General features: G+C 40.8%; 1 protein-coding gene across 1 annotated transcript; it reads right to left on the bottom strand.

The window, feature by feature from the left end:
• Positions 1-1,582: 1,582 nt before the first annotated feature.
• LOC121369668 (snaclec 27-like) lies at positions 1,583-7,762 on the bottom strand. The gene is made up of 3 exons (XM_041494721.1): positions 7,630-7,762; positions 2,420-2,725; positions 1,583-1,596 (listed from the first exon to the last, which is right to left on the bottom strand). Exons 1-3 carry the CDS (start codon positions 7,667-7,669, stop codon positions 1,583-1,585), a joined length of 360 nt encoding a protein of 119 aa, XP_041350655.1. The 5' UTR covers positions 7,670-7,762.
• Positions 7,763-27,948: the final 20,186 nt, after the last annotated feature.

Raw genomic sequence — 27,948 nt, 5'->3', positions numbered from 1 at the left:
GGACTGAATGTCAGTAATGTCTGTATAAAGTATAAATATGTAATGGTGGTCTGAATGTCAGTAATGTCTGTGTAAAGCATAAATATGTAATAGTGGACTAAATGTCAGTAATGTCTGTATAAAGTACAAAGATATAATTGTGGACTGAATGTCAGTAATGTCTGTATAAAGTATAAATATGTAATAGTCAACTCAGTGTCAGTAATGTCTGTATACAGTATAAATATGTAATAGTGGACTGAATGTCAGTAATGTCTGTATAAAGTATAAATATGTAATAGTGGACTGAATGTCAGTAATGTCTGTATAAAATATTAATATGTAATAGTGGACTGAATATCAGTAATGTCTGTATAAAGTATTAATATGTAATAGTGGACTGAATATCAGTAATGTCTATATAAAGTATAAATATGTAATAGTGGACTGAATATCAGTAATGTCTATATAAAATATTAATATGTATTAGTGGACTGAATGTCAGTAATGTCGGTATAAAGTATTAAGATGTAATAGTGGACTGAATGTCAGTAACATTAAATGTGAGATTGAATGTTATCAACACGGTTAATTTCCTGACGTTATGGGTGATGCCTTTGGAGTTAGTCTTTCCCGTTAGTCTTGGTGTGACGCCTTATCCATCCATGAGTAAAGATTAATCATGAACTTTAAAAGTGAATGGCGAACGATTAGGTTAGTGATAAACGGATACTCACGGTATTCACAGATATACTCGTGTTTCGCACGACAAGGTGCGACCCACCACTGCATGCTTGTTGTATTTAGAAACACACAATCTGCGGAAACAGTCTCCATCAGATGTTGTTCTTCTGATGCCCAGTGTAAGTACGTTGCTTTTTCTCCTTTAAAAAAGAATAAAAGTACATATATACAGACACACACACACACACACACACACACACACACACACACACATACATATATATATATATATATATATATATATATATATATTAGCAGAATGTGTACAACCTGTGTTATATACACTCACACACACACACACACACACACACACACACACACACACATGAATAAATAAACATAAAACGCAATCAGTGTACACCTATAGTCCGTTCCACGGGAAACGTCTTTTTTCATACTATGGAATATAGTACAAAGCGTCTGAGCCTGTGTTCATGCTATGTAATTTACTACAGAGTTTGTGAGCCGTTTGTCATGCTATAGAAGTTACTACTTTCTGAGCCGATCGTTTTCTAAATTGCAGACAAAAATTGTTTTGTTTCCAAAACACCTTTACTTTTCTTTTTACGTCAAACCAAACTGAAATTATTTACAAAACACATTTTTGTCGGAGGATGGGATGGACTACAAACCTTCATCTACGAGTAATTGTACACAATTCCTGATTGTTCGGTTGAGTTTATATCTGAAGTTTGATTACTCAGTTCGTTTCTTTTCAAATACATTGTTATGAACATCTAGAAACGACACGCCTCCAAACCTGACCTTGTTGATTTTTTCCTGATGAATCTGTGATATCTTTGTTCATAGAGAATGTGTCTAATAATTATTATACATGATCGAAAATTTGTCAGGCGTATCACGTCTCTACGTCTGGTGAATTCGTCCAATACAGAAACAGCAATATAATGAATAAGCGAGCGTAGTCAGAGGGTGTGTGGAGTGAGGAGGTCCTAGTCACGTACCCTCCCAGTCACGCACCCTTTTATCCACCACCTTGTTAATGTTTGTTGCCCCCTCCCCCATATCCCACACACACACACACACACACACACACACACACACACACACACACACACACACACATACACACACTGGCACAGACACACATACACACACACACACATACATGATGCATGCATACATACATACATACATCCATACATCCATACATGAGGGCGGTTCGGTGCCATAGGTTCGATTCCCAGCAACGGCACGGGACAATTTGTGAGGCCAGAAAGGATTTAATTATCCTCTGCGCCAGTGCGTTAATATCTATGTATGTAACAGTCAACCTCGACATATATACAATATATAGATATGCATACATCAATACATACTAGCCAGTGCCAGGTCTGCCCACTGTTTCATGCACGTAAGCGGGATCGACCATATAACTTGTAGACTCCATGCATATAGTTGAGTTAAAGAGCATCCGTTTTATGGATGCATCAATAACTCCAAAGATATCGTGGCAAGTCTGCAATGTTGCGGGCGGTTCGGTGTCATAGGTTCGAGTCCCAGCAGGTGCACGGGACAATTTGTGAGGCCAGAAAGGATTTAATTATCCCCTGCGCCAGTGCGTTAATATCTATGTATGTAACAGTCAACCTCGACATGCTTACAATATATAGATATTCATACATCAATACATACATTCATTCATATATACATACATACATACATACATACATACATATGTCTCTACCTGTGCTCCAGTAGTACTTCCCTTCAGTTTCAATATCGTTGAGTCCAATCCAGACCAGTCCGTCAAAGTGTAAATAATACATGATGGTTCCAATGAAATCCTCCACACTTGTGTTTTTCACTGTGACGAGAGTCCCTCCATTCAGGGCGCACTTCTGCTCCGCTTGTATCTGGGTTACATTCTGGTCGAGTACAAACTTGTAACATAGGTCACCTCGTGTTCTCAGATACTGGTCTCTCATCAGCTTAGCAGGACACCTGGAAACATCCGGGTCCTCTTTCTGACCGCTGATAACTGTAAATGTAGAAGTATACGGTTATCTCCCCTGTGCATCTTGAAATTGGTTCGAGGGTTCACTTTTATTATTATTATTTATTTTGTGTGTTTTTGGGTTTTTTTTTTTTTCCATACATCTGTGTTTAAGGACTTAATTATTAGGCATATAAAATAAATTGTTAATCTAAATGATAGCCCAGTAGTTGGGGGTCTTTTAATTACATTTGGCACGTAATTTAGTGTAATGTTCGAACAAGATGATTTTGCATAAATCTGAATAGCTAAACGTTTATAGAGTTGAGGATTTTTTAAATCTCCAATAATAGAAATTTCCATAAATATACGCAATCTGCTGTTAGGGTGTATTTTATGGGTGTGAAATTGTTAACACATGCACATACACAAACTCATGCATTTTGGGAATAATTCGCACTTCTGGAGAAATATGTATTTGGTATTACCTTCCAAAGCCACGCAATATATCTTTATTGTAAGCGTTGCATGAGTATACTGGTTAAGGGCACAGATTCCCATTTAAAACAAGAGGGAGAAAACAACATATGAACCTTTCATTTCTGTTTGTTTTTGGTTGTTTGCTTTTATAAGGTTCAATTCACAACAATAAACACCTTTTCGTTTTCCTTGTTGTTTGCCAAAACATATTTTGTTGTATTTCTTCCATATTTAAAGCCCTTTAATTCTGCTTCTGTTCAATAGATGATATTCATTTATTACAGGGTTGAAAATTAGCAGTCGCCCGGTCGCCCGTTGCGATCTTTATTGGCTAAGGGCGACTAAGAATTTTACAAAGGTAATCCGTTGGGCGACCATCAAATTAAGTGTCTGGTGAGTATGGTAACAGTTAAAAAAGAAATTTTTGTACTGAAACTTAATCGAGTGTGACAAAACTAATCATGTGTGCCCTGGTGCAAACTACAGATTTGACAACAGAAGACATGAAACATTCTCTATATTTTGACAGAGCCAGACTCAGCTTCTGTGGTTTTGGACCGGGTATTTCTAAACAAAATTAATCTCAAAACGTATTGCAGACACTGCATGTATTTTTTAAATCTGGAAGTTGTGTCGGCTTACTAGAATGGACTGGATACGCCATAATTATCTAGTGGACCTACTTTTTGACTATTGTTATTAAATGTTAAGGTAAAAATTAATCATATTTAATCAGCTTATGTTATTCTGGGAATAAATCAAGATCTATCTTGTAGTTTTATCTCGTACTGACGTGAGCGCATGCGCGCATATACAAATAACAATGGAATTTTCCATTACTACAGGCATTATTCCAAAGGTCAGTTAATTGATTGCCTTTGTTTGTATCATTTCAATGCAATAAGAAGAGATCTTACATGATGACATAACCGTCGAAATACATGTATTACTCTAATAAACAATAAGTACGTTTTTTATGCTTTATAATATAACAAAGTGCATCATTTTTTTTTAAATTGGTACAATGTTTAGGGTTTTTTTCTGTTGTTGTTGTTGTTATTTTTTAAAAAGTTTATTTGTGTGTGTGTTGGGGGGAGGGGTTCACAAATTTATTTTTATTTTGATATTTATTTTATTAGTAGCCTACTACTGTAGCATTTATAATATCTCAATCCAATGCCTCGTATATAGAGGACAGCCATTTCTGAGGAAATCCTTTACTGGCGATTTCATCCCTCTTGTATCACCACAGAGAGGACTGTCACTCCAGACTAGTATATTATATATATATATATATATATATATATCTTTGCACTATGTTATTTCTGAGACAATGCAAGTCTTCACCCCTTTATTATAACTTAATAAATTGTTTTTTATATGAAATTTTAACTTTATTCATTATGAAGTTGCATGCAAATTCGTCAGTTTCCTTTTGACGCAAACGGATTACTGATACATGGTTATTATTCAACAAAGAACATTCGAATTTTGATTTTGGCTGTGCAGTTAAATTTCAATGTGATGATTGGAGGGCTAGTTGAATTTGAGACGGGCCAGTGAGATTTTGCTTCAACTGGCCCTGCTGGCGACCATGGTTTTCATGTTAATTTTCAACCCTGTTATTACCCACCTGGTGAAGATATAGCTGTGTCCTACAAATTTCGTACGCACCACCAGGTGCGTATTACAAACTGTATTTTGATTTGTCAACGGGGATTTCGATTGGTTGGACCTTATAACGGGACTATTTTTTTCATTCATAATTAATGTCACGGTCAGTAACATCCCACAACTTTTACTACAAATGTCATTCACCGATTCAGCAATGTCATTCCTTATAGCTAAAAGTTGATATAAACCGGACCGCGCGAGAAATAATTTTAAAAAAAAAAAAAAAAATAATGAACAGAACAATAAAATAATGAACATTTTTGGTCAACAAATTTTTATTGTCATTTGTGAAACATATTATTTTCATTTATTATGTGGATTTTTGATCAATTTTTTTTTGATTGTCAGGTATTATCATTATTGTCCACGACGGTCACTTTTTTGACCCTTGTTTTGGCTCCGTAATACAATTTTGAATTTGAATAGAATTCCAATGACATCACTTTGCACCTATTAAAATTTCCGTTTTAAGAATGCTGGGTTTTAAGAATGCTGGGAAAAATACAATGCACCATTCCTATTGATTTTTATTTTAAAAAATTTTTGAACATTACTAATGCACCTGAATGTGTTTGAAGAAAATCCTGTGATTAAAAAATTGGAACTTTTACGAAATATGGATTTCAAGTGAAATTACGGTAAGATATGCTATATTTATTGTGTACAAAACCAAAACAAGGGCGCGAAAAGTGACTGTCGTCGACCTTAAAGTTGTAACTTTAGTTTTCCCGTGAACTCTGCTGCTTTTGTCAGTTGTGGTTTGTGAATTCATCATTGTTAGCATAACCAGTGGCGTAACGGGAACATTTGTTTCTTGGGGGCGTTTTGTTAAAATATGGAATTATGCATTAGTTTTACCCATTTTTCATCCAATATGAAAATAAACATGCACCTTACAGCTTTCTTTAAATTAAAAAAAAGAAACCTGATGGAAAATTAAGGGGAAGTACGTCTAGACCACTCCCCTGAAAACGTCATTAAGAAGTAGCGGCTCCAAAGTACAACGAATCTGGTCTATTTATCAAATTTGCGGCGGCACGTAGTCGTGCCACCGGCTAGTTATGCTTACGAATCGACATCCGGTCTTGACCGAATGCCTAAATTTATTTTATATTGGTAAATATTCATAATTTTGCGCGATTTAAAGGAGGGTAATTTCTACCAAAGAAACCACACTCGTTTTCCCTAGAGATCCATGTTTACTTTCGTTCCCGTGGATATGTTTGGGAAACACGTCGTGGATGGTATACACCTGTATAGTTATCCATATGTGGAAGATTATGTGCCTTTGGTTGACGATCGACAAATAACCAACTCATGCCATACATGTGGAGTTGCGTTGTCGTGCTGCAATACAACGTTGGCGTTATTCATCATTGGAAAGACGTGTGGCTGCAAAATGTCATTTCGATAATCTCTGTAATGTTAAGTTGCCTTAGATATGAACCAGGTTGGTCCGTCAATGTGTGAAATTGCTGCCCACGTCATCACACTACCACCACCGAATCTATACACTCCCTGTATGCAATTTGCGGCATAACGTTCACGACGACGTTTGTACACTCGACATCTTCCATCAGCGCGACGAAGAGAAACAGAAGACATGTCTCGGAACGATAACTTCACCATTGCAGTAGAGGCCACACTATGTGGACTTGACACCACTGACGTCGTAGTCGACAATGCTGTTCAGTCAAAATGACACATCTTACAGGCCGTCTGGCTCGAGTACCTGCCTCATTTAGTCGGTTCCTAACGGTCTCAGCCGATATTCTTCATACACCTGGTGTTGCGGAAGCAGTAGATGTTGCCGCGGTGGTCCTTTGCCGTGGATGGATTACCCGTATGTAGCGGTCCTGGGCCACAGTGGTCACACGTGGTCTGCCTGATATGAGAAGGTCACGTGTTGTCTGATGTTGCTAGAACCGATACCACAATCGCGATATCGTGCTCGGAGATACATGGAACGTCCCTGCAATGGCCGGCCTCAATTCGCCTGCTTCCAAACGACCAATGACGTTGTTTCGTTGTACTTCACTCGCTCGCGACATGTGTTTGACGTTAAAATATGGCCTATTGTTATCTTTTTATATGTAGCAGGCTAAAAGAAATATCGCCTGCTAAAAATAAAAAAGTATATGAGCCGCTGGAAATGATATAGCACGCGGTGATTTGTAGGTTTGGGACAGTGTGTAGAAAATTAAGACCATTGAGATGTATTTTAGAGCATTCTAAAATTAAAATATAACAGAATTACGAGCTTAGCCTCAGTTAAATACAAAATGAGATAATCGGACATTTTCATACCTGCTAGGTAAAACAAAATGGACTGATTTTCGCTTTTCGCAGGACAACATGTCGAGCCCTCTTTTCGGGCTATCGAATAATGTTACATAATTGCTTTGACACCGTTACCGCTGCTCTAATTAATCCCGGAATTTTTCTTCTTTTTGTTTTAAAAATATTATTTCAATGAAACTTTCTTTAGAACTATTACACTTTATTAGCAGATGTTAAAATCATGGGCGTAGACATCCCATATTTATTAGCTTTTAAACGAGCTTCCACTTCATACCAACTTTATGTGTCACGACAGAGACCAGTGTAGAGTGTCGTTTTGCAATAAAATACAAAACACCACTCTACAGACCAGTGTTTTTTTATTTATTCCAAACCGCGAGGTGTTTGGAGATCAAATGATTAATTTTTGAAATATATCCTATAATTACTGCGAAATTAATTATTATCTCAAAATGAACACTAGATTGGGCTACTTGTCTACCTTATATACTCACATGTTAGACACACCGAGCACAAGACAAATATCACGAACATGTTGACAGCTTGATCTGTGTTTTATTCCACTGATGGTTCACTGCGTAGCTCACTATATATATAGTTGAACTTTTGCCGGCTAGTAGCGCAGGGTCTGACGTATTTTGCAATGACTCATTACTGCAGTGCACTCCCCCCACCCCCTCCTCACCATAGCAAATTTCAAATGGCGCCTATTTCGTGTCTTAAAATATACTGAGAAAAATAAATAAGAGAACACTTGGTACAAAATTGTAATGTGGGATTGAAAGTCATTAATGTACGTAACATAGGCCGAGTCCAGCCAGATAGAGCTGGGAAATATCTGCTAGACTGTTTTATGCGCTTCAAGGTAAACCAAATGTCCACGTGTGAAACCAATCAAATAGTGGAATTTGGGGACGGTTTACGTCCGGACATCATGGATGCTGTTAGTCATTTACACGATCTGTAACCTCGCTATTTGAGGGGAGAATTCACTCTCGCTCATCGTCACTCGACTGGGACTAATTCAATGAGAGTAACTTTTAGCTCGCCTTGGCATGTTCACTGTCAGTCTTTTACTATTTGCTGTTAGTCTTTTACTGTCTACTGTCAGTCGTTCGCTCTCTGCTGTCAGTGTTTCACTGTCTGCTGTCAGTCTTTCAATGTCTGCTGTCAGTCTTTCACTGTCTGCTGTCAGTCAATCATTGTCTGCTGTCAGTCGTTCACTGGCTGTTGTCAGCCGTTCACTGTGTGATGTCAGCTTTCACTGCCTGCTGTCTGATGTCAGTCTTTCACTGTCTACTGTCAGTCGTTCACTGTCTGCTGTCAGACTTTCACTGTACTGTCAATCATTCACTACCTGCTGTCAGTCTTTCACTGTCTACTGTCAGTCTTTCACTGTCTGCTGTCAGTCTTCCACTGTCTACTGCCAGTCGTTCACTGTCTGCGGTCAGTCTTTCACTGCCTGCTGTCTGCTGTCTAATTTTGAATTTGAATGACGTCAGAATTCCAATGACATCACTTTGCACCTCCTTAAAATAACCATAAATCGGGTACATGACTATTCCGTTTTAAGAATGCTGGAAAAAATACAATACAAAATTCCTATTGATTTTTATTTTAAATTTTTTGAACATTACTAATGCACCTGAATGTGTTTGAAGAAAATCCTGTGATTAAAAAATTGTAACTTTTACGAAATATGGATTTCAAGTGAAATTACGGTAAGCTATGCTATATTTATTGTGTACAAAGCCAAAACAAGGGCGCGAAAAGTGACTATCGTCGACATTAAAGTTATAACTGTAGTTTTCCCGTGAACTCTGCTGCTTTTGTCAGTTGTGATTTGTGAATTCATCATTTTTAGCATAACCAGTGGCGTAACGGGAACATTTGTTTCTTGGGGGCATTTTGTTAAAATATGGAATTATGCATTAGTTTTACCCATTTTTCACCCAATATGAAAATAAACATATATTTATGCATGTACCTTACAGCTTTCTTTAAATTAAAAAAAAGAAACCTGATGGAAATTTAAGGGGAAGTACGTCTACACCTCTCCCCTGAAAACAACGAACTATTTCTCAATGTGGCGGCACGTAGTCGTGCTCCAGCAAGTTATGCAAATCGACATCTGGTCTTGAAATGCAAAATGTATTTATTTATTTTTCATAATTTGCGTGGTTTAAAGGAGGGTAATAAATAAAATACCACACTCGTTTTCGCTAGATATCATTCTTACGAAACGAGTGAACTTCCCAAACATATCTGACCGAACTCCTATAGTATTCTATATTTACCTATTGGTAAATATTATCAGTATTCTTGGCATAAAACACTGCAAACGGATATTTCGTATTTTCTACCAAACTTCAGAAATAATCAATAGTGTGTGTGCCCGCCATGAGAATCCAAAAGTGCCTGGCATCTCCTTCCCGTGTAAGCAATAAAATTACGAATTACACGTTGTGGAATGGTGGCCAGCTACACCTGTAGAGTCAGTGCCATATGTGGAAGATTATGTGCCTTTGGTTGACGATCGACTAACCAACTCATGCCATACATGTGCTACTGAGTTCAAATCCGGAGATCTAGCAGGCCAGGACAGGACCTGAATGTCATTGTGCAGGTATACTGGTGTTAGTCTAGCTGTGTGTGGTCTTGCGTTGTCGTGCTGCAATACAACGTTGGCGTTATTCATAATTGGAAAGACGTGTGGCTGCAAAATTTCATTTCGATTATCTCTGTGACGTTAAGTTGCCTTAGATATGAACCAGATTGGTCCGTCAGTGTGTGAAATTGCTGCCCACGTCATCACACTGCCACCACCGAATCTATACACTCCCTGTATGCAATTTGCGGCATAACGTTCACGACGACGTTTGTACACTCGACATCTTCCATCAGCGCGACGACGAGAAACAGAAGTCTCGGAACGATACACTTCACCACTGCAGTAGAGGTCATACTATGTGCACTTGACACCACTGACGTCGTAGTCGACAATGTTGTTCAGTCAAAATGACACATCTTACAGGCCGTCTGACTACAGTACCTGCCTCATTTAGTCGGTTCCACACCGTCTGAGTCAATATTCTGGTATTGCGGAAGCAGTAGAAGTTGCCGTGGTGGTCCTTTGCCGTGGATGGATTACCCGTATGTAGCGGTCCTGGCCCACAGTGGTCACACGTGGTCTGCCTTATCTGAGAAGGTCGCGTGTTGTCTAATATTGCTGGAACCAATACCACAATCGCGATATCGTGCTCGGGGATACATGGAACATCCCTGCAATGGCCGGCCTCAATTCGCCTGCTTATAAACGACCAATGACGTTGTTTCGCTGTGCTTCACTCGCTCGCGACATGTGTTTGACGTTAAAATATGGCCTGTTGTTAGCTTTTTATATATAGCAGACCAAAAGATATATCGCCTGCTAAAAAAAAATATATGAGCCGCTGGAAATGATATAGCACGCGGTGAGTTGTAGGTTTGGGACAGTGTGTAGAAACGTAGGACCATTGAGATATATTTTAGAGCATTCTAAAATTAAAATATAACAGAATTACGAGCTTAGCCTCAGTTAAATACAAAATCAGATAATCGGACATTTTGATACTTTTAGCATGCGATTCTTTTTGCACCTGCTAGGTAAAACAAAATGGACTGATTTTCGTTTTTCGCAGAACAATATTTCGAGCCCTGTTTTCGGGCTATCGAATAATGTTACCTAATTGCTTTGACACCGTTACCGCTGCTCTAATTTGTACCGCAATTTTTCTTCTTTTTGTATTAAAAATATTATTTCAGTCAAACTTTCTTTAGAACTATTACACTTTATTAGCAGATGTTAAAATCATGGGTGTAGACATCCCATATTTATTAGATTGTAAACGAGCTTTCACTGTATACCAACTTTATGTGTCACGACAGAGACCAGTGTAGAGTGTGGTTTTGCAATAAAGTGTTTTTTATTTATTCCAAACCGCGAGAAGTTTGGAGATCAAATGATTAATTTTTGAAATATATCCTATAATTACTGCGAAATTAATTATCATTTCAAAATGAACACTAGATCGGGCTACTTGTCTACCTTATATACTCACATGTTAGACACACCGAGCACAAGACAAATATCACGAACATGTTGACAGCTTGATCTGTGTTTTATTCCACTGATGGTTCACTGCGTAGTTCACTATATATATAGTTGTACTTTTGCCGGCTAGTAGCGCAGGGTCTGACGTATTTTGCAATGACTCATTACTGTAGTGCACGCCCCCACCCCCTCCTCACCATAGCAAATTTCAAATGGCGCCTATTTCGTGTCTAAAATATACTGAGAAAAATAAATAAGAGAACACTTGGTATTGTGTGTTTGTTTGTTGTTGGTGTTGTTGTTGTTGTTGTTGGTTTTCGGGGGGGGGGGGAGGTGTGTTGTTGTTTTTTTGTTTTTAATGGCAACACTATTAATCATCGGTTATTGGGTGTCAAACATTTGGTAATTTTAACATTTAGTCTTAGAGAGGAAACCCGCTACATTTTGCCATTAATAGCAAGGGATCTTTTATATGCACCATTCCACAGACAGGATAGGACATACCACCGGTCTTTGATATACCAGTCATGGTGCACTGGCTGGAATGAGAAATAGCCCAATGGGCCCAACGACCGATGACTTGGTAGTGTAGACCGAAATTAATTAACATAGCACTAGCGTAGTAATATCTCTGTATAATACAAAATTGTAATGTGGGATTGAAAGTCATTAATGTACGTAACATAGGCCGAGTCCAGCCAGATAGAGCTGGGAAATATCTGCTAGACTGTTTTATGCGCTTCAAGGTAATCCAAATGTCCACGTGTGAAACCAATCAAATAGTGGAATTTGGGGACGGTTTACGTCCGGACATCATGGATGCTGTTAGTCATTTACACGATCTGTAACCTCGCTATTTGAGGGGAGAATTCACTCTCGCTCATCGTCACTCGACTGGGACTAATTCAATGAGAGTAACTTTTAGCTCGCCTTGGCATGTTCACTGTCAGTCTTTTACTATTTGCTGTTAGTCTTTTACTGTCTACTGTCAGTCGTTCGCTCTCTGCTGTCAGTGTTTCACTGTCTGCTGTCAGTCTTTCAATGTCTGCTGTCAGTCTTTCACTGTCTGCTGTCAGTCAATCATTGTCTGCTGTCAGTCGTTCACTGGCTGTTGTCAGCCGTTCACTGTGTGATGTCAGTCTTTCACTGCCTGCTGTCTGATGTCAGTCTTTCACTGTCTACTGTCAGTCGTTCACTGTCTGCTGTCAGACTTTCACTGTACTGTCAATCATTCACTACCTGCTGTCAGTCTTTCACTGTCTACTGTCAGTCTTTCACTGTCTGCTGTCAGTCTTCCACTGTCTACTGCCAGTCGTTCACTGTCTGCGGTCAGTCTTTCACTGCCTGCTGTCTGCTGTCAGTCTTTCACTGTCTGCTGTCAGTCATTCACTGTCTGCTGTCAGTCTTTCACTGTCTGCTGTCAGTCTTTCACTGTCTACTGTCAGTCGTTCACTGTCTGCTGTCAGTATTTAACTGCCTGCTGTCTCCTGTCAGTCTTTCATTGTCTGCTATCAGTCTTTCACTGTCTGCTGTCAGTCTTTCACTGTCTACTGTCAGTCGTTCACTGTTTGCTGTCTGTTGTCACTCTTTCACTGTCTGTTGTCATTATTTCACTCTATGTTGTTAGTCGTACACAATCTGCTGTCAGTCTTTCACTGTCTGTTGTCAGTCTTTCACTCTCTGATGTCATTCTTTCACTCTATGCTGTCAGTCGTACACTATCTGTTGTCAGTCTTTCACTGTCTGCTGTCAGTCATTCACTGTTTGCTGTCTGTTGTTACTCTTTAACTGTCTGCTGTCACTCTTTCACTGTCTGTTGTCAGTCTTTCACTGTCTGCTGTCAGTCTTTCACTGTCTGCTGTCAATCTTTCACTGTCTGCTGCCTGTCGTACACTATCTGTTGTCAGTATTTCACTGTCTGCTGTCAGTCTTTCACTGTCTACTGTCTGCTGTCACTCTTTCACTGTCTGTTGTCATTATTTCACTGTCTGCTGTGTGCTGTCACTCTTTCACTGTCTGTTGTCAGTCTTTCACTCTCTGCTGTCAGTCTTTCACTCTATGCTGTTAGTCGTACCCTATCTGCTGTCAGTCTTTCACTGTCTGTTGTCAGTCTTTCACTGTCTGCTGTCAATCTTTCACTGCCTGGTGTTAGTATTTCACTGTCTACTGTCAGTTTTTCACTGCTTGCTGTCTGCTGTCACTCTTTCACTGTCTGTTGTCAGTATTTCACTGTCTGCTGTGTGCTGTCACTCTTTCACTGTCTGTTGTCAGTCTTTCACTCTCTGCTGTCAGTCTTTCACTCTATGCTGTTAGTCGTACCCTATCTGCTGTCAGTCTTTCACTGTCTGCTGTCAGTCTTTCACTGTTTGCTGTCTGTTGTTACTCTTTAACTGTCTGCTGTCACTCTTTCACTGTCTGTTGTCATTATTTCACTGTCTGCTGTGTGCTGTCACTCTTTCACTGTCTGTTGTCAGTCTTTCACTCTCTGCTGTCAGTCTTTCACTCTATGCTGTTAGTCGTACCCTATCTGCTGTCAGTCTTTCACTGTCTGTTGTCAGTCTTTCACTGTCTGCTGTCAATCTTTCACTGCCTGGTGTTAGTATTTTACTGTCTACTGTCAGTTTTTCACTGCTTGCTGTCTGCTGTCACTCTTTCACTGTCTGTTGTCAGTATTTCACTGTCTGCTGTGTGCTGTCACTCTTTCACTGTCTGTTGTCAGTCTTTCACTCTCTGCTGTCAGTCTTTCACTCTATGCTGTTAGTCGTACCCTATCTGCTGTCAGTCTTTCACTGTCTGTTGTCAGTCTTTCACTGTCTGCTGTCAATCTTTCACTGCCTGGTGTTAGTATTTCACTGTCTACTGTCAGTTTTTCACTGCTTGCTGCTGCTCACTCTTTCACTGTCTGTTGTCAGTATTTCACTGTCTGCTGTGTGCTGTCACTCTTTCACTGTCTGTTGTCAGTCTTTCACTCTCTGCTGTCAGTCTTTCACTCTATGCTGTTAGTCGTACCCTATCTGCTGTCAGTCTTTCACTGTCTGCTGTCAGTCTTTCACTGTTTGCTGTCTGTTGTTACTCTTTAACTGTCTGCTGTCACTCTTTCACTGTCTGTTGTCATTATTTCACTGTCTGCTGTGTGCTGTCACTCTTTCACTGTCTGTTGTCAGTCTTTCACTCTCTGCTGTCAGTCTTTCACTCTATGCTGTTAGTCGTACCCTATCTGCTGTCAGTCTTTCACTGTCTGTTGTCAGTCTTTCACTGTCTGCTGTCAATCTTTCACTGCCTGGTGTTAGTATTTTACTGTCTACTGTCAGTTTTTCACTGCTTGCTGTCTGCTGTCACTCTTTCACTGTCTGTTGTCAGTATTTCACTGTCTGCTGTGTGCTGTCACTCTTTCACTGTCTGTTCTCAGTCTTTCACTCTCTGCTGTCAGTCTTTCACTCTATGCTGTTAGTCGTACCCTATCTGCTGTCAGTCTTTCACTGTCTGCTGTCAGTCTTTCACTGTTTGCTGTCTGTTGTTACTCTTTAACTGTCTGCTGTCACTCTTTCACTGTCTGTTGTCAGTCTTTCACTGTCTGCTGTCAGTCATTCACTGCCTGCTGTCAGTCTTTCACTGTCTGCTGTCAGTCTTTCACTGTCTACTGTCAGTCGTTCACTGTCTGCTGTCAGTATTTCACTGCCTGCTGTCTGCTGTCAGTCTTTCATTGTTTGCTGTCAGTCTTTCACTGTCTGCTGTCAGTCTTTCACTGTCTACTGTCAGTCGTTCACTGTTTGCTGTCAGTCTTTTACTGCCTGCTGTTTGCTGTCACTCTTTCACTGTCTGTTGTCAGTCTTTCACTCTCTGCTGTCATTCTTTCACTCTATGCTGTTAGTCGTACACTATCTGCTGTCAGTCTTTCACTGTCTGTTGTCAGTCTTTCACTCTCTGATGTCATTCTTTCACTCTATGCTGTTAGTCGTACACTATCTGTTGTCAGTCTTTCACTGTATGCTGTCAGTCTTTCACTGTCTGCTGTCTGCTGTCACTCTTTCACTGTCTGTTGTCAGTCTTTCGCAGTCTGCTATCTGTTGTCACTCTTTCACTGTCTGCTGTCAGTCTTTCACTGTCTGCTGTCAATCTTTCACTGTCTGCTGCCTGTCGTACACTATCTGTTGTCAGTATTTCACTGTCTGCTGTCAGTCTTTCACTGTCTGCTGTCTGCTGTCACTCTTTCACTGCCTGATGTCTGCTGCCACTCTTTCACTGTCTGTTGTCAGTCTTTCACTGTCTGCTGTCAATCTTTCACTGCCTGGTGTTAGTATTTCACTGTCTACTGTCAGTTTTTCACTGCTTGCTGTCTGCTGTCACTCTTTCACTGTCTGTTGTCAGTATTTCACTGTCTGCTGTGTGTTGTCACTCTTTCACTGTCTGTTGTCAGTCTTTCACTCTCTGCTGTCAGTCTTTCACTCTATGCTGTTAGTCGTACCCTATCTGCTGTCAGTCTTTCACTGTCTGCTGTCTGCTGTCACTCTTTCACTGTCTGTTGTCAGCCTTTCACTGTCTGCTGTCTGTGGTTCACTGTCTGATGTCAGTCATTCACTGTCTGCTGTCAGTCTTTCACTGTCTACTGTCAGTCTTTCACTGTCTGCTGTCAGTCTTTCTCCCACTACTGTCAGTCTTTCACTGTCTGTTGTCAGTCTTTCCCTGTTTGTTGTCAGTCTTTCACTGTCTGTTGTCAGTCTTTCACTGTCTGTTGTCTGTTGTTACTCTTTAACTGTATGCTGTCAGTCTTTCACTGTCTACTGTCAGTCTTTCACTGTCTGCTGTCTGTTTTTACTCTTTAAATATCTGTTGTCAGTCTTTCACTGTCTGTTGTCTGTTGTTACTCTTTAACTGTCTGTTGTCAGTCTTTCACTGTCTGCTGTCAGTCTTTCACTGTCTGCTGTCTCTTGTTACTCTTTATCTGTCTGCTGTCACTCTTTCACTGTCTGTTGTCAGTATTTCACTGCCTGCTGTCTGCTGTCACTCTTTCACTGTCTGTTGTCAGTCTTTCACTGTCTGCTGTCTGTTGTCACTTTTTCACTGTCTGCTGTCAGTCTTTCACTCTATACTGTTAGTCGTACACTATCTTCTGTCAGTCTTTCACTGTCTGCTGTCACTCTTTCACTGTCTGCTGTCTGTCGTTCATTGTGTGCTGTCAGTCATTCACTGTCTTCTGTCACTCTTTCACTGTCTGTTGTCCGTCTTTCACTGTCTGCTGTCTGTCTTTCATTGTGTGCTGTCAGTCATTCACTGTCTATTGTAAGTCTTTCACTGCCTGCTGTCTGCTGTCACTCTTTCACTGTTCGTTGTCAGTATTTCACTGTCTGCTGTCCGTTGTCACTCTTTCACTGTCTGCTGTCAGTCTTTCACTGGCTGCTGTCTGCTGTCACTCTTTTACTGTCTGTTGTCAGTCTTTCACTGTCTGTTGTCAGTCATTCACTGTCTGCTGTCTGTTGTCACTTTTTCACTGTCTTTTGTCAGTCTTTCACTCTCTGCTGTCAGTATTTCACTCTATGCTGTTAGTCGTGCTGTCAGTCTTTCACTGTCTGCTGTCTTTCACTGTCAGTTTCACTGTCTGTTAGTCTTTCACTGTCTGCTGTCTGCTGTCACTCTTTCACTGTCTGTTGTCCGTCTTTCACTGTCTGCTGTCTGTCGTTCATTGTCTGCTGTAAGTCATTCACTGTCTGCTGTCAGTCTTTCCCTGTTGTCAGTCTTTCACTGTCTACTGTCAGTCTTTCACAGTCTGTTGTCATTCTTTCACTCTATGCTGTTAGTCGTACACTATCTGTTGTGAGTCTTTCACTGTCTGCTGTCAGTCTTTCACTCTCTGCTGTCACTCTTTCACTTTCTGTTGTCAGTCTTTCACTGTCTGCTATCTGTTGTCACTCTTTCACTGTCTGCTGTCAGTCTTTCACTGTCTGCTGTCAATCTTTCACTGTCTGCTGTCTGTCGTTCACTGTCTGCTGTCAGTCGTTCACTGTCTGCTGTCAGTCATTCACTGTCTGCTGTCAGTCTTTCACTGTCTACTGTCAGTCTTTCACTGCCTGATGTCTGCTGTCACTCTTTCACTGCCTGGTGTCTGCTGCCACACTTTCACTGTCTGTTGTCAGTCTTTCATGTCTGCTGTCAATCTTTCACTGCCTGGTGTTAGTATTTCACTGTCTACTGTCAGTTTTTCACTGCTTGCTGTCTGCTGTCACTCTTTCACTGTCTGTTGTCAGTATTTCACTGTCTGCTGTGTGCTATCACTCTTTCAGTGTCTGTTGTCAGTCTTTCACTCTGCTGTCAGTCTTTCACTCTATGCTGTTAGTCGTACCCTATCTGCTGTCAGTCTTTCACTGTGGGCTGTCAGTCTTTCACTGTCTACTGTCAGTCTTTCACTGTCTGCTGTCACTCTTTCACTGTCTGTTGTCAGCCTTTCACTGTCTGCTGTCTGTGGTTCACTGTCTGATGTCAGTCATTCACTGTCTGCTGTCAGTCTTTCACTGTCTACTGTCAGTCTTTCACTGTCTGCTGTCAGTCTTTCACCCACTACTGTCAGTCTTTCACTGTCTGTTGTCAGTCTTTCACAGTCTGTTGTCAGTCTTTCACTGTCTGTTGTCAGTCTTTCACTGTCTGTTGTCTGTTGTTACTCTTTAACTGTATGCTGTCAGTCTTTCACTGTCTACTGTCAGTATTTCACTGTCTGCTGTCTGTTGTTACTCTTTAACTGTCTGTTGTCAGTCTTTCACTGTCTGTTGTCTGTTGTTACTCTTTAACTCTCTGTTGTCAGTCTTTCACTGTCTGCTGTCAGTCTTTCACTGTCTGCTGTCTCTTGTTACTCTTTAACTGTCTGCTGTCACTCTTTCACTGTCTGTTGTCAGTCTTTCACTGCCTGCTGTCTGCTGTCACTCTTTCACTGTCTGTTGTCAGTCTTTCACTGTCTGCTGTCTGTTGTCACTTTTTCACTGTCTGCTGTCAGTCTTTCACTCTATACTGTTAGTCGTACACTATCTTCTGTCAGTCTTTCACTGTCTGCTGTCACTCTTTCACTGTCTGCTGTCTGTTGTCACTTTTTCACTGTCTTTTGTCAGTCTTTCACTCTCTGCTGTCAGTATTTCACTCTATGCTGTTAGTCGTACACTATCTGCTGTCAGTCTTTCACTGTATGCTGTCAGTCTTTCACTGTATGTTGTCAGTCTTTCACTGTCTACTGTCAGTCTTTCACTGTCTGCTGTCTGCTGTCACTCTTTCACTGTCTGTTGTCCGTCTTTCACTGTCTGCTGTCTGTCGTTCATTGTCTGCTGTCAGTCATTCACTGTCTGCTGTCAGTCTTTCCCTGTTGTCAGTCTTTCACTGTCTACTGTCAGTCTTTCACAGTCTGTTGTCATTCTTTCACTCTATGCTGTTAGTCGTACACTATCTGTTGTCAGTCTTTCACTGTCTGCTGTCAGTCTTTCACTCTCTGCTGTCACTCTTTCACTGTCTGTTGTCAGTCTTTCACTGTCTGCTATCTGTTGTCACTCTTTCACTGTCTGCTGTCAATCTTTCACTGTCTGCTGTCTGTCGTTCACTGTCTGCTGTCAGTCATTCACTGTCTGCTGTCAGTCTTTCACTGTCTACTGTCAGTCTTTCACTGCCTGATGTCTGCTGCCACTCTTTCACTGTCTGTTGTCAGTCTTTCACTCTCTGATGTCATTATTTCACTCTATGCTGTTAGTCGTACACTATCTGTTATCAGTCTTTCCCTGTCTGCTGTCAGTCTTTCACTGTCTGCTGTCTGCTGTCACTCTTTCACTGTCTGTTGTCAGTCTTTCGCAGTCTGCTATCTGTTGTCACTCTTTCACTGTCTGCTGTCAGTCTTTCACTGTCTGCTGTCAATCTTTCACTGTCTGCTGTATGTCGTACACTATCTGTTGTCAGTCTTTCACTGTCTGCTGTCAGTCTTTCACTGTCTGCTGTCTGCTGTCACTCTTTCACTGCCTGGTGTCTGCTGCCACACTTTCACTGTCTGTTGTCAGTCTTTCACTGTCTGCTGTCAATCTTTCACTGCCTGGTGTTAGTATTTCACTGTCTGCTGTCTGTCTTTCATTGTGTGCTGTCAGTCATTCACTATCTATTGTAAGTCTTTCACTGCCTGCTGTCTGCTGTCACTCTTTCACTGTTCGTTGTCAGTATTTCACTGTCTGCTGTCCGTTGTCACTCTTTCACTGTCTGCTGTCAGTCTTTCACTGGCTGCTGTCTGCTGTCACTCTTTTACTGTCTGTTGTCAGTCTTTCACTGTCTGTTGTCAGTCATTCACTGTCTGCTGTCTGTTGTCACTTTTTCACTGTCTTTTGTCAGTCTTTCACTCTCTGCTGTCAGTATTTCACTCTATGCTGTTAGTCGTACACTATCTGCTGTCAGTCTTTCACTGTATGCTGGCAGTCTTTCACTGTATGTTGTCAGTCATTCACTGTCTACTGTTAGTCTTTCACTGTCTGCTGTCTGCTGTCACTCTTTCACTGTCTGTTGTCCGTCTTTCACTGTCTGCTGTCTGTCGTTCATTGTCTGCTGTCAGTCATTCACTGTCTGCTGTCAGTCTTTCCCTGTTGTCAGTCTTTCACTGTCTACTGTCAGTCTTTCACAGTCTGTTGTCATTCTTTCACTCTATGCTGTTAGTCGTACACTATCTGTTGTCAGTCTTTCACTGTCTGCTGTCAGTCTTTCACTCTCTGCTGTCACTCTTTCACTGTCTGTTGTCAGTCTTTCACTGTCTGCTATCTGTTGTCACTCTTTCACTGTCTGCTGTCAGTCTTTCACTGTCTGCTGTCAATCTTTCACTGTCTGCTGTCTGTCGTTCACTGTCTGCTGTCAGTCTTTCACTGTCTACTGTCAGTCTTTCACTGCCTGATGTCTGCTGTCACTCTTTCACTGCCTGGTGTCTGCTGCCACACTTTCACTGTCTGTTGTCAGTCTTTCACTGTCTGCTGTCAATCTTTCACTGCCTGGTGTTAGTATTTCACTGTCTACTGTCAGTTTTTCACTGCTTGCTGTCTGCTGTCACTCTTTCACTGTCTGTTGTCAGTATTTCACTGTCTGCTGTGTGCTATCACTCTTTCAGTGTCTGTTGTCAGTCTTTCACTCTGCTGTCAGTCTTTCACTCTATGCTGTTAGTCGTACCCTATCTGCTGTCAGTCTTTCACTGTGGGCTGTCAGTCTTTCACTGTCTACTGTCAGTCTTTCACTGTCTGCTGTCACTCTTTCACTGTCTGTTGTCAGCCTTTCACTGTCTGCTGTCTGTGGTTCACTGTCTGATATCAGTCATTCACTGTCTGCTGTCAGTCTTTCACTGTCTACTGTCAGTCTTTCACTGTCTGCTGTCAGTCTTTCACCCACTACTGTCAGTCTTTCACTGTCTGTTGTCAGTCTTTCACAGTCTGTTGTCAGTCTTTCACTGTCTGTTGTCAGTCTTTCACTGTCTGTTGTCTGTTGTTACTCTTTAACTGTATGCTGTCAGTCTTTCACTGTCTACTGTCAGTATTTCACTGTCTGTTGTCTGTTGTTACTCTTTAACTGTCTGTTGTCAGTCTTTCACTGTATGTTGTCTGTTCTTACTCTTTAACTCTCTGTTGTCAGTCTTTCACTGTCTGCTGTCAGTCTTTCACTGTCTGCTGTCTCTTGTTACTCTTTAACTGTCTGCTGTCACTCTTTCACTGTCTGTTGTCAGTCTTTCACTGCCTGCTGTCTGCTGTCACTCTTTCACTGTCTGCTGTCAGTCTTTCACTCTATACTGTTAGTCGTACACTATCTTCTGTCAGTCTTTCACTGTCTGCTATCACTCTTTCACTGTCTGCTGTCTGTTGTCACTTTTTCACTGTCTTTTGTCAGTCTTTCACTCTCTGCTGTCAGTATTTCACTCTATGCTGTTAGTCGTACACTATCTGCTGTCAGTCTTTCACTGTATGCTGTCAGTCTTTCACTGTATGTTGTCAGTCTTTCACTGTCTAATGTCAGTCTTTCACTGTCTGCTGTCTGCTGTCACTCTTTCACTGTCTGTTGTCCGTCTTTCACTGTCTGCTGTCTGTCGTTCATTGTCTGCTGTCAGTCATTCACTGTCTGCTGTCAGTCTTTCCCTGTTGTCAGTCTTTCACTGTCTAATGTCAGTCTTTCACAGTCTGTTGTCATTCTTTCACTCTATGCTGTTAGTCGTACACTATCTGTTGTCAGTCTTTCACTGTCTGCTGTCAGTCTTTCACTGTCTGCTGTCACTCTTTCACTGTCTGTTGTCAGTCTTTCACTGTCTGCTATCTGTTGTCACTCTTTCACTGTCTTCTGTCAGTCTTTCACTGTCTGCTGTCAATCTTTCACTGTCTGCTGTCTGTCGTTCACTGTCTGCTGTCAGTCATTCACTGTCTGCTGTCAGTCTTTCACTGTCTACTGTCAGTCTTTCACTGCCTGATGTCTGCTGCCACTCTTTCACTGTCTGTTGTCAGTCTTTCACTCTCTGATGTCATTATTTCACTCTATGCTGTTAGTCGTACACTATCTGTTGTCAGTCTTTCACTGTCTGCTGTCAGTCTTTCACTGTCTGCTGTCACTCTTTCACTGTCTGTTGTCACTCTTTCGCAGTCTGCTATCTGTTTTCACTCTTTCACTGTCTGCTGTCAGTCTTTCACTGTCTGCTGTCAATCTTTCACTGTCTGCTGTATGTCGTACACTATCTGTTGTCAGTCTTTCACTGTCTGCTGTCAGTCTTTCACTGTCTGCTGTCTGCTGTCACTCTTTCACTGCCTGGTGTCTGCTGCCACACTTTCACTGTCTGTTGTCAGTCTTTCACTGTCTGCTGTCAATCTTTCACTGCCTGGTGTTAGTATTTCACTGTCTGCTGTCTGTCTTTCATTGTGTGCTGTCAGTCATTCACTATCTATTGTCAGTCTTTCACTGTCTGCTGTCTGTTGTCATTTGTCCACTGTCTGTTGTCAGTCTTTCACTCTATGCTGTTAGTCGTACACTATCTGTTGTTAGTCTTTCATTGTCTGCTGTCAGTATTTCACTCTCTGCTGTCAGTATTTCACTACCTGCTGTTAGTCGCACACTATCTGCTGTTAGTCGTACACTGCTGCCAGTCTTTCGCTGTCTTTTACATAATCTATATTCTCGCAGTTTCACTCTCGCTCCTCGTCGCTCGGCTCGGATTAATTCAAGGAGAGTAATTTTTAGAATTGATATGGTAATAATATGGTAGTTTTTTACCATAAAGATTTAAAATATCTTGGTACATATCAAAGTGATACGTCCCACTTGGTGTTACTTTACTCTTCGAAGTCATCGATTGGTGCACTACTACCTTACAGGAACGTCAACCAAACGAGTTGAGTGATATAAATTAAGATCGATTATGGTTAATAAATAGTTTATTAAACTCGCAAACATGTTGTATCACATTTATTTCGCTCGTGACAACTGAAAATTATTTCACTCGGGAAATAAACATGATACGAAATGGAAGCTCGTTTAACATGCTGTAAATCGTAAATGGCTCTCCACAATCTAAGTTAGGGAAGCAATTAATCACTCACGTCGGTATTTCTCACGGCGGGGTTGGTGGTCTCTTACTTCTTTCCATTAATCTAAATGTTTATTTCAACATTTAGTCGAGACAGACGGACATGAAACCAACCCTCTACCCCTACCGATAAAGCAACAGGTTTTATATGTACGTTCACATAGCCATCGCAGTACACACAACGACATTTTATATAGCAGATTGTGGAACTAATTTTGAAGGGATGAAACCATAGTCCATCGACGGTGATCGATCATATGACCCTTCACACCTTAGCGAAGCAATAAATTAATGTGACAGAGTGATGGATAGATGGATAGATAGAAAGAAAAGAAGAGAGAGGGGGGGACAGAGAGAGAGAGACAGACAGACATACAGAGACAGAGACAAAGAGAGAGACAGAGAGAGAGGCATAGAGAAAGAGACTTTGTAATTTGTAATGGAAATGATTATATAAAAACACATCGATTGACTGAATGAATTTTGAGAGAAAGAGACAGACAAACAGACATAACGAGATAGAGAAACACACCACACACACACACACACACACAGAGAGAGAGAGAGAGAGAGAGAGAGAGAGAGAGAGAGAGAGAGAGAGAGAGAGAGAGAGAGAGAGAGAGAGAGAGAGAGAGAGAGAGAGAGAGATCGTTAGCGAGAGAACACCTATCACCGTGTATGCTGAACGCAGCCTGCCCTCGTGCATTGTTGTTGAGTGATGAACCTTTGCCGTAACATTAAAGCACAATTCTCGGGAAAGTGTTTTAGAACTGATGTCCATAGACCAAGTCATCCTGTGAGGGGAAAAACCATAATCAATCGCTGTGATCGATCCTGTGATCCAGCAACCTGAGCCGAGTCCTGTACAATACCCCAACACTTCATGGTAAATTAATAAATGAGTGTGACATAGAAACAAAGAACGAAAGAGAGAGAGAGAGAGAGAGAGAGAGAGAGAGAGAGAGAGAGAGAGAGAGAGAGAGAGAGAGAGAGAGAGAGAGAGAGAGAGAGAGAGAGAGACGGAGAGAGGGGGAGAGGGAGGGAGGGAGGTAGACAGAGATAGACAGAGAGAGAGAGAGAGAGAGAGAGAGAGAGAGAGAGAGAGAGAGAGAGAGAGAGAGAGAGAGAGAGAAAGACAGAGAGAGGGAGGGAGGGAGGGGAGAGAGAGAGAGAGAGAGAGAGAGAATCGTTAGCGGGTTACCACAATAACATCTATCACCAGGTATACTGGATGCAGCCTGGTCTCGTGCAATTGTGTTGAGCGATGTTGTTACATTTTTGTAACACTATTTGTGGAACGTATGAGTGCTATAAGCAGATGGGGTTTTCAGGTTGCATAGTACCAAAGAAGAGAGTACCGTGTCAAAGTTCGACGTGCACCGTCAAATATTTACGGAGTAAAAGCAGCTGTGGGTGTGATTGGTAGTAATATGTGACATTGACTATTTGTGCAAATACTATTATCCATTGACAATAAATAAATACACTTGTATTTGTTATACAGTTGTTATGCAGTATATACCAGAGGTTGAAACTAATGCGGGGTACCCCCAAAAATGGAACTGCAATTTTCAGCAAAAATGACGGTTGCTATTAAAAACATAAATTAAATCTCTTAAATGATACGTGACCCCCCATTTTCTTGCAGCTAGATTAGATGTGAGGTGCCACACTTTTTATTGCTGTACTTCCTCGGTGTGTTGAAACGCTGCTTATATCAGTTTTATTAGTAAACGTTAACATTATCGGCAATACGAATTGATTTGGTCTAATGGATCCTTCAGGTACTAGCAGGATGGTAAAACTGAACTCAGTGTCAACTTTGGGAAACGTAAGTCTAGGAAAGTTATTTTTTATAACCTGTATATTTCTATGGTGTAACAGTAAAGACTAACGTATCTCTAAGCACTAACACCTTAGAAACACTAGAGAAACACTACACAAACACTGCACAAATACTACACAAACACTACACAAACACAAGAGAAACACTACACAAACATAAAGAAACACTAGAGACGCACTACAGAAAAACTAGAGAAACACTACACAAACACTAGAGAAACACTACACAAACACTAGAGAAACACTACACAAACACTCGAGAAACACTATACAAACACTAGAGCAATACTAAACAAACACTAAACACGAGAGAACCACTACACAAACACTAGAGAAACACTACACAAACACTAGAGCAATACTACACAAACCCTAGAGAAACACTACACAAACCCTAGAGAAACACTACACAAACACTACACAAACCCTAGAGAAACTCTACACGAACACTACACAAATACTACACAATCACTACACAAACACTAGGGAAACACTACACAGACACTACACAAACACTAGAGAAACACTACACAAACACCAGAAATACAGCACAAACACTAGAGCAATACTACACAAACACTAGAGCAATACTACACAAACCCTAGAGAAACACTACACAAATACCAGAGAAACACTACACAAACACTAGAGAAACACTACACACAATCACTACAGAAACACTACAGAAACACTACATAAACACTAGAAAAACACTACACAAACTCTACACAATCACTACACAAACACTACCCAAACACTACCTAACAGTCTCAAAGAAAACACAGCACATGTATGCCATAGCATCAATGTTGGGTGGTAGTCGTGGAGTGATGGCTGTTACATTATTGTTTTGTATGATTGTGAAGGCGTCCCAACTTCTCTGAAAACCTATATTTACCCCCATTTCTGGCTGGTAAAGTCTGTAGACAATCCCTTGTAGGCGGGTCATCACAGTGACAGGGTTCTTTGTTTAAACATAGCGTATCGTCCACTATTAGAGCCGTCTTTGATCATTTAAATCAGACATTATCTTTTGTTGTATATATATTATGCCCCCCCCCCCCACACACACACACACACACTCCGACACTTGCTTCATTATATTGTATTTTTATCCAAAAGAGTTTTTTTTCCCCAGTCCCATCATGAGTACCACATTGGTACATCAAGGATCGCGGTATGTACTGTCCTGGTTATGGGAAAAAAAAGAGAAAATAAAAGATACCTTTCTGCTTTATCAGAATGAATATCTTAAATGACAGCAGCCGGTAACCTCTGTATCTCTGTCTCTGTCTGTCTCTGTCTGTCTCTCTCTCTCACTCTCTCTCTCTCTCTCTATCTCTCTCTCTCTCTCTCTCTCTCTCTCTCTCTCTCTCTCTCTCTCTCTCTCTCTCTCTCTCTCTCTCTCTCTCTCTCTCTGTGTGTGTGTGTGTGTGTGTGTGTGTGTGTTGTGTTTCTCTCTCCTGTTCTCACACTTGACGGCGTGTTGAAATACGCATATTGTATGCTAGTGTCAGAATATCAAGTACCACGACGGATGCGTTCACAGTTGTATACGACAAGAATAGAGTTGCATGAGCGTTCACACTAAGAGAGAAATCTAAACCGCCCTACGGAACATAATGTCAACGATTAAAAAACATATCTTCCTTGATAACGTCCAAGCATATGTTGGTGTCTCAGTACTTTCAAGATACTAGAACATACATTGGAAAAAACAAAACAAAAAAACAACCCACCTCTTTCACGAGGCCTCAGTAATATTAGACTTTTGCAATGTTGACGCCAGTTATAAGATTGCATTATGTTCTTCGCAGTTTTCTGGTTATTATATCTATTTTCTTTTACTGAGAAGAATGGAAAAAAAATTTCTGTATCTTGTTTTGTAGGTGTCAGAATAACTATATTGACTTTGGGATTATGTACACTTTTATTGATAGGGGGACAACTCCCATAATTGTGTAGCCCGAGCCATTCTAGAGCTAATCGGGCATTTGGACGGTTATGCAACTTATAGTCGCTCTCTCAGCCAAAGATAAAAATGTAAGTCTATAGTGAAAACATGAAATGGCTGCCTGCCAGGCGGTAGTTAAAGAATTGCGATCTAATACAACAATAATCCCCTGTTTGACATTAAATACCTTTCTTACACACCCGTTGGTGAGAACATCATTCTTTATTTTTGGTAACACCACTCTGATTAAAATTAGCTCTACTGGTCTACCAGTAAATCTAACAGCATTGCGTGGACTCCAATGTCCAGTTGACATTTCATCTATAAATAACAACTTAAATATCGACCAATTACACCTCGCCTTTTATATCGTTATTCGGGAGCATACAAATTCTAGAAATATCGGGCGAGGCTATGCAATAGGCGAACTTGTTGGTCTGTTTCAACATTGAAAAAAACAGGGGGGGGGGGGGGAATGCAGTAATAAACTCTGGATTGTATACTAGTATAAACAGATTTTATTGCTATACCATCACGGTTTTGTTGTTCGTCTTGAAACGAATTTGATATAAAATTTTATATTGCAATTAGTTTGCGGCATACTTCGTAATTCACCCGAATCATTTCGTATACCCTCGGCATAATCCCGAATGTTTTCAAATTCTTTTCAAATCACTGGTATGATTTTACAAGTAAGGTTTTGATTGGTCGAATGAAAGGTCAACTGGACATGAGCTCCAACGGGGTGCTGTTAGATCCACAGGTAATAGTTGAGCTCATTTTAATTAGATTGTGATAACACATACTTGTTTACACATGTACTTGTGTTCACAATTTCAAGACATACGACTGGCTGCTCCTAGGTGATGACAAGGTCGCCAATGTCATGCATCCAAGGAACAGCACGATCGACATCGAATAGACTGTGATTTATAGTTAACCTGACAATCATCTGTATGTAACGCGTAAGTCAGCTACAAGTGCCACGGCTGTGAGTAACTTTTAGTCGAAAAAAGATGTTAAAGTTTGCTTAAAACCTGTTTTTTTCTAGGATATGTAAGAAATAGAATAACCCATCACACTAGTTATTTACCGCACAGCTATGTTCCGCCGGCTTGTGCAGTGACGGATTCAGAAAATCCTTTAGTGGGGCCCCAGTGACATGAGTTGGCATGCCAAGGGAAGTTTGGAGGAACATGAAAATTAATATATAATAAAATTATAACTATCGCAAAATTTAGGGGGCCTGGGCCCCTTGGGCTCCCTAGATCCGCCTCTGATAAGGCCAGACAAACATAAAACTTAATATTATGTATTGATAAACATTTATTGATAAAATGTAACTATACAATATATCTTTGTCTGTACGCATA

Source organism: Gigantopelta aegis, chromosome 1 (genome assembly GCF_016097555.1).
Source record: "Gigantopelta aegis isolate Gae_Host chromosome 1, Gae_host_genome, whole genome shotgun sequence".
In the NCBI taxonomy this organism is placed as follows: Eukaryota; Metazoa; Mollusca; class Gastropoda; order Neomphalida; family Peltospiridae; genus Gigantopelta; species Gigantopelta aegis.
Note: the sequence above shows the minus strand (reverse complement) of the source record. Positions and strands in the feature narration are given on the sequence as shown.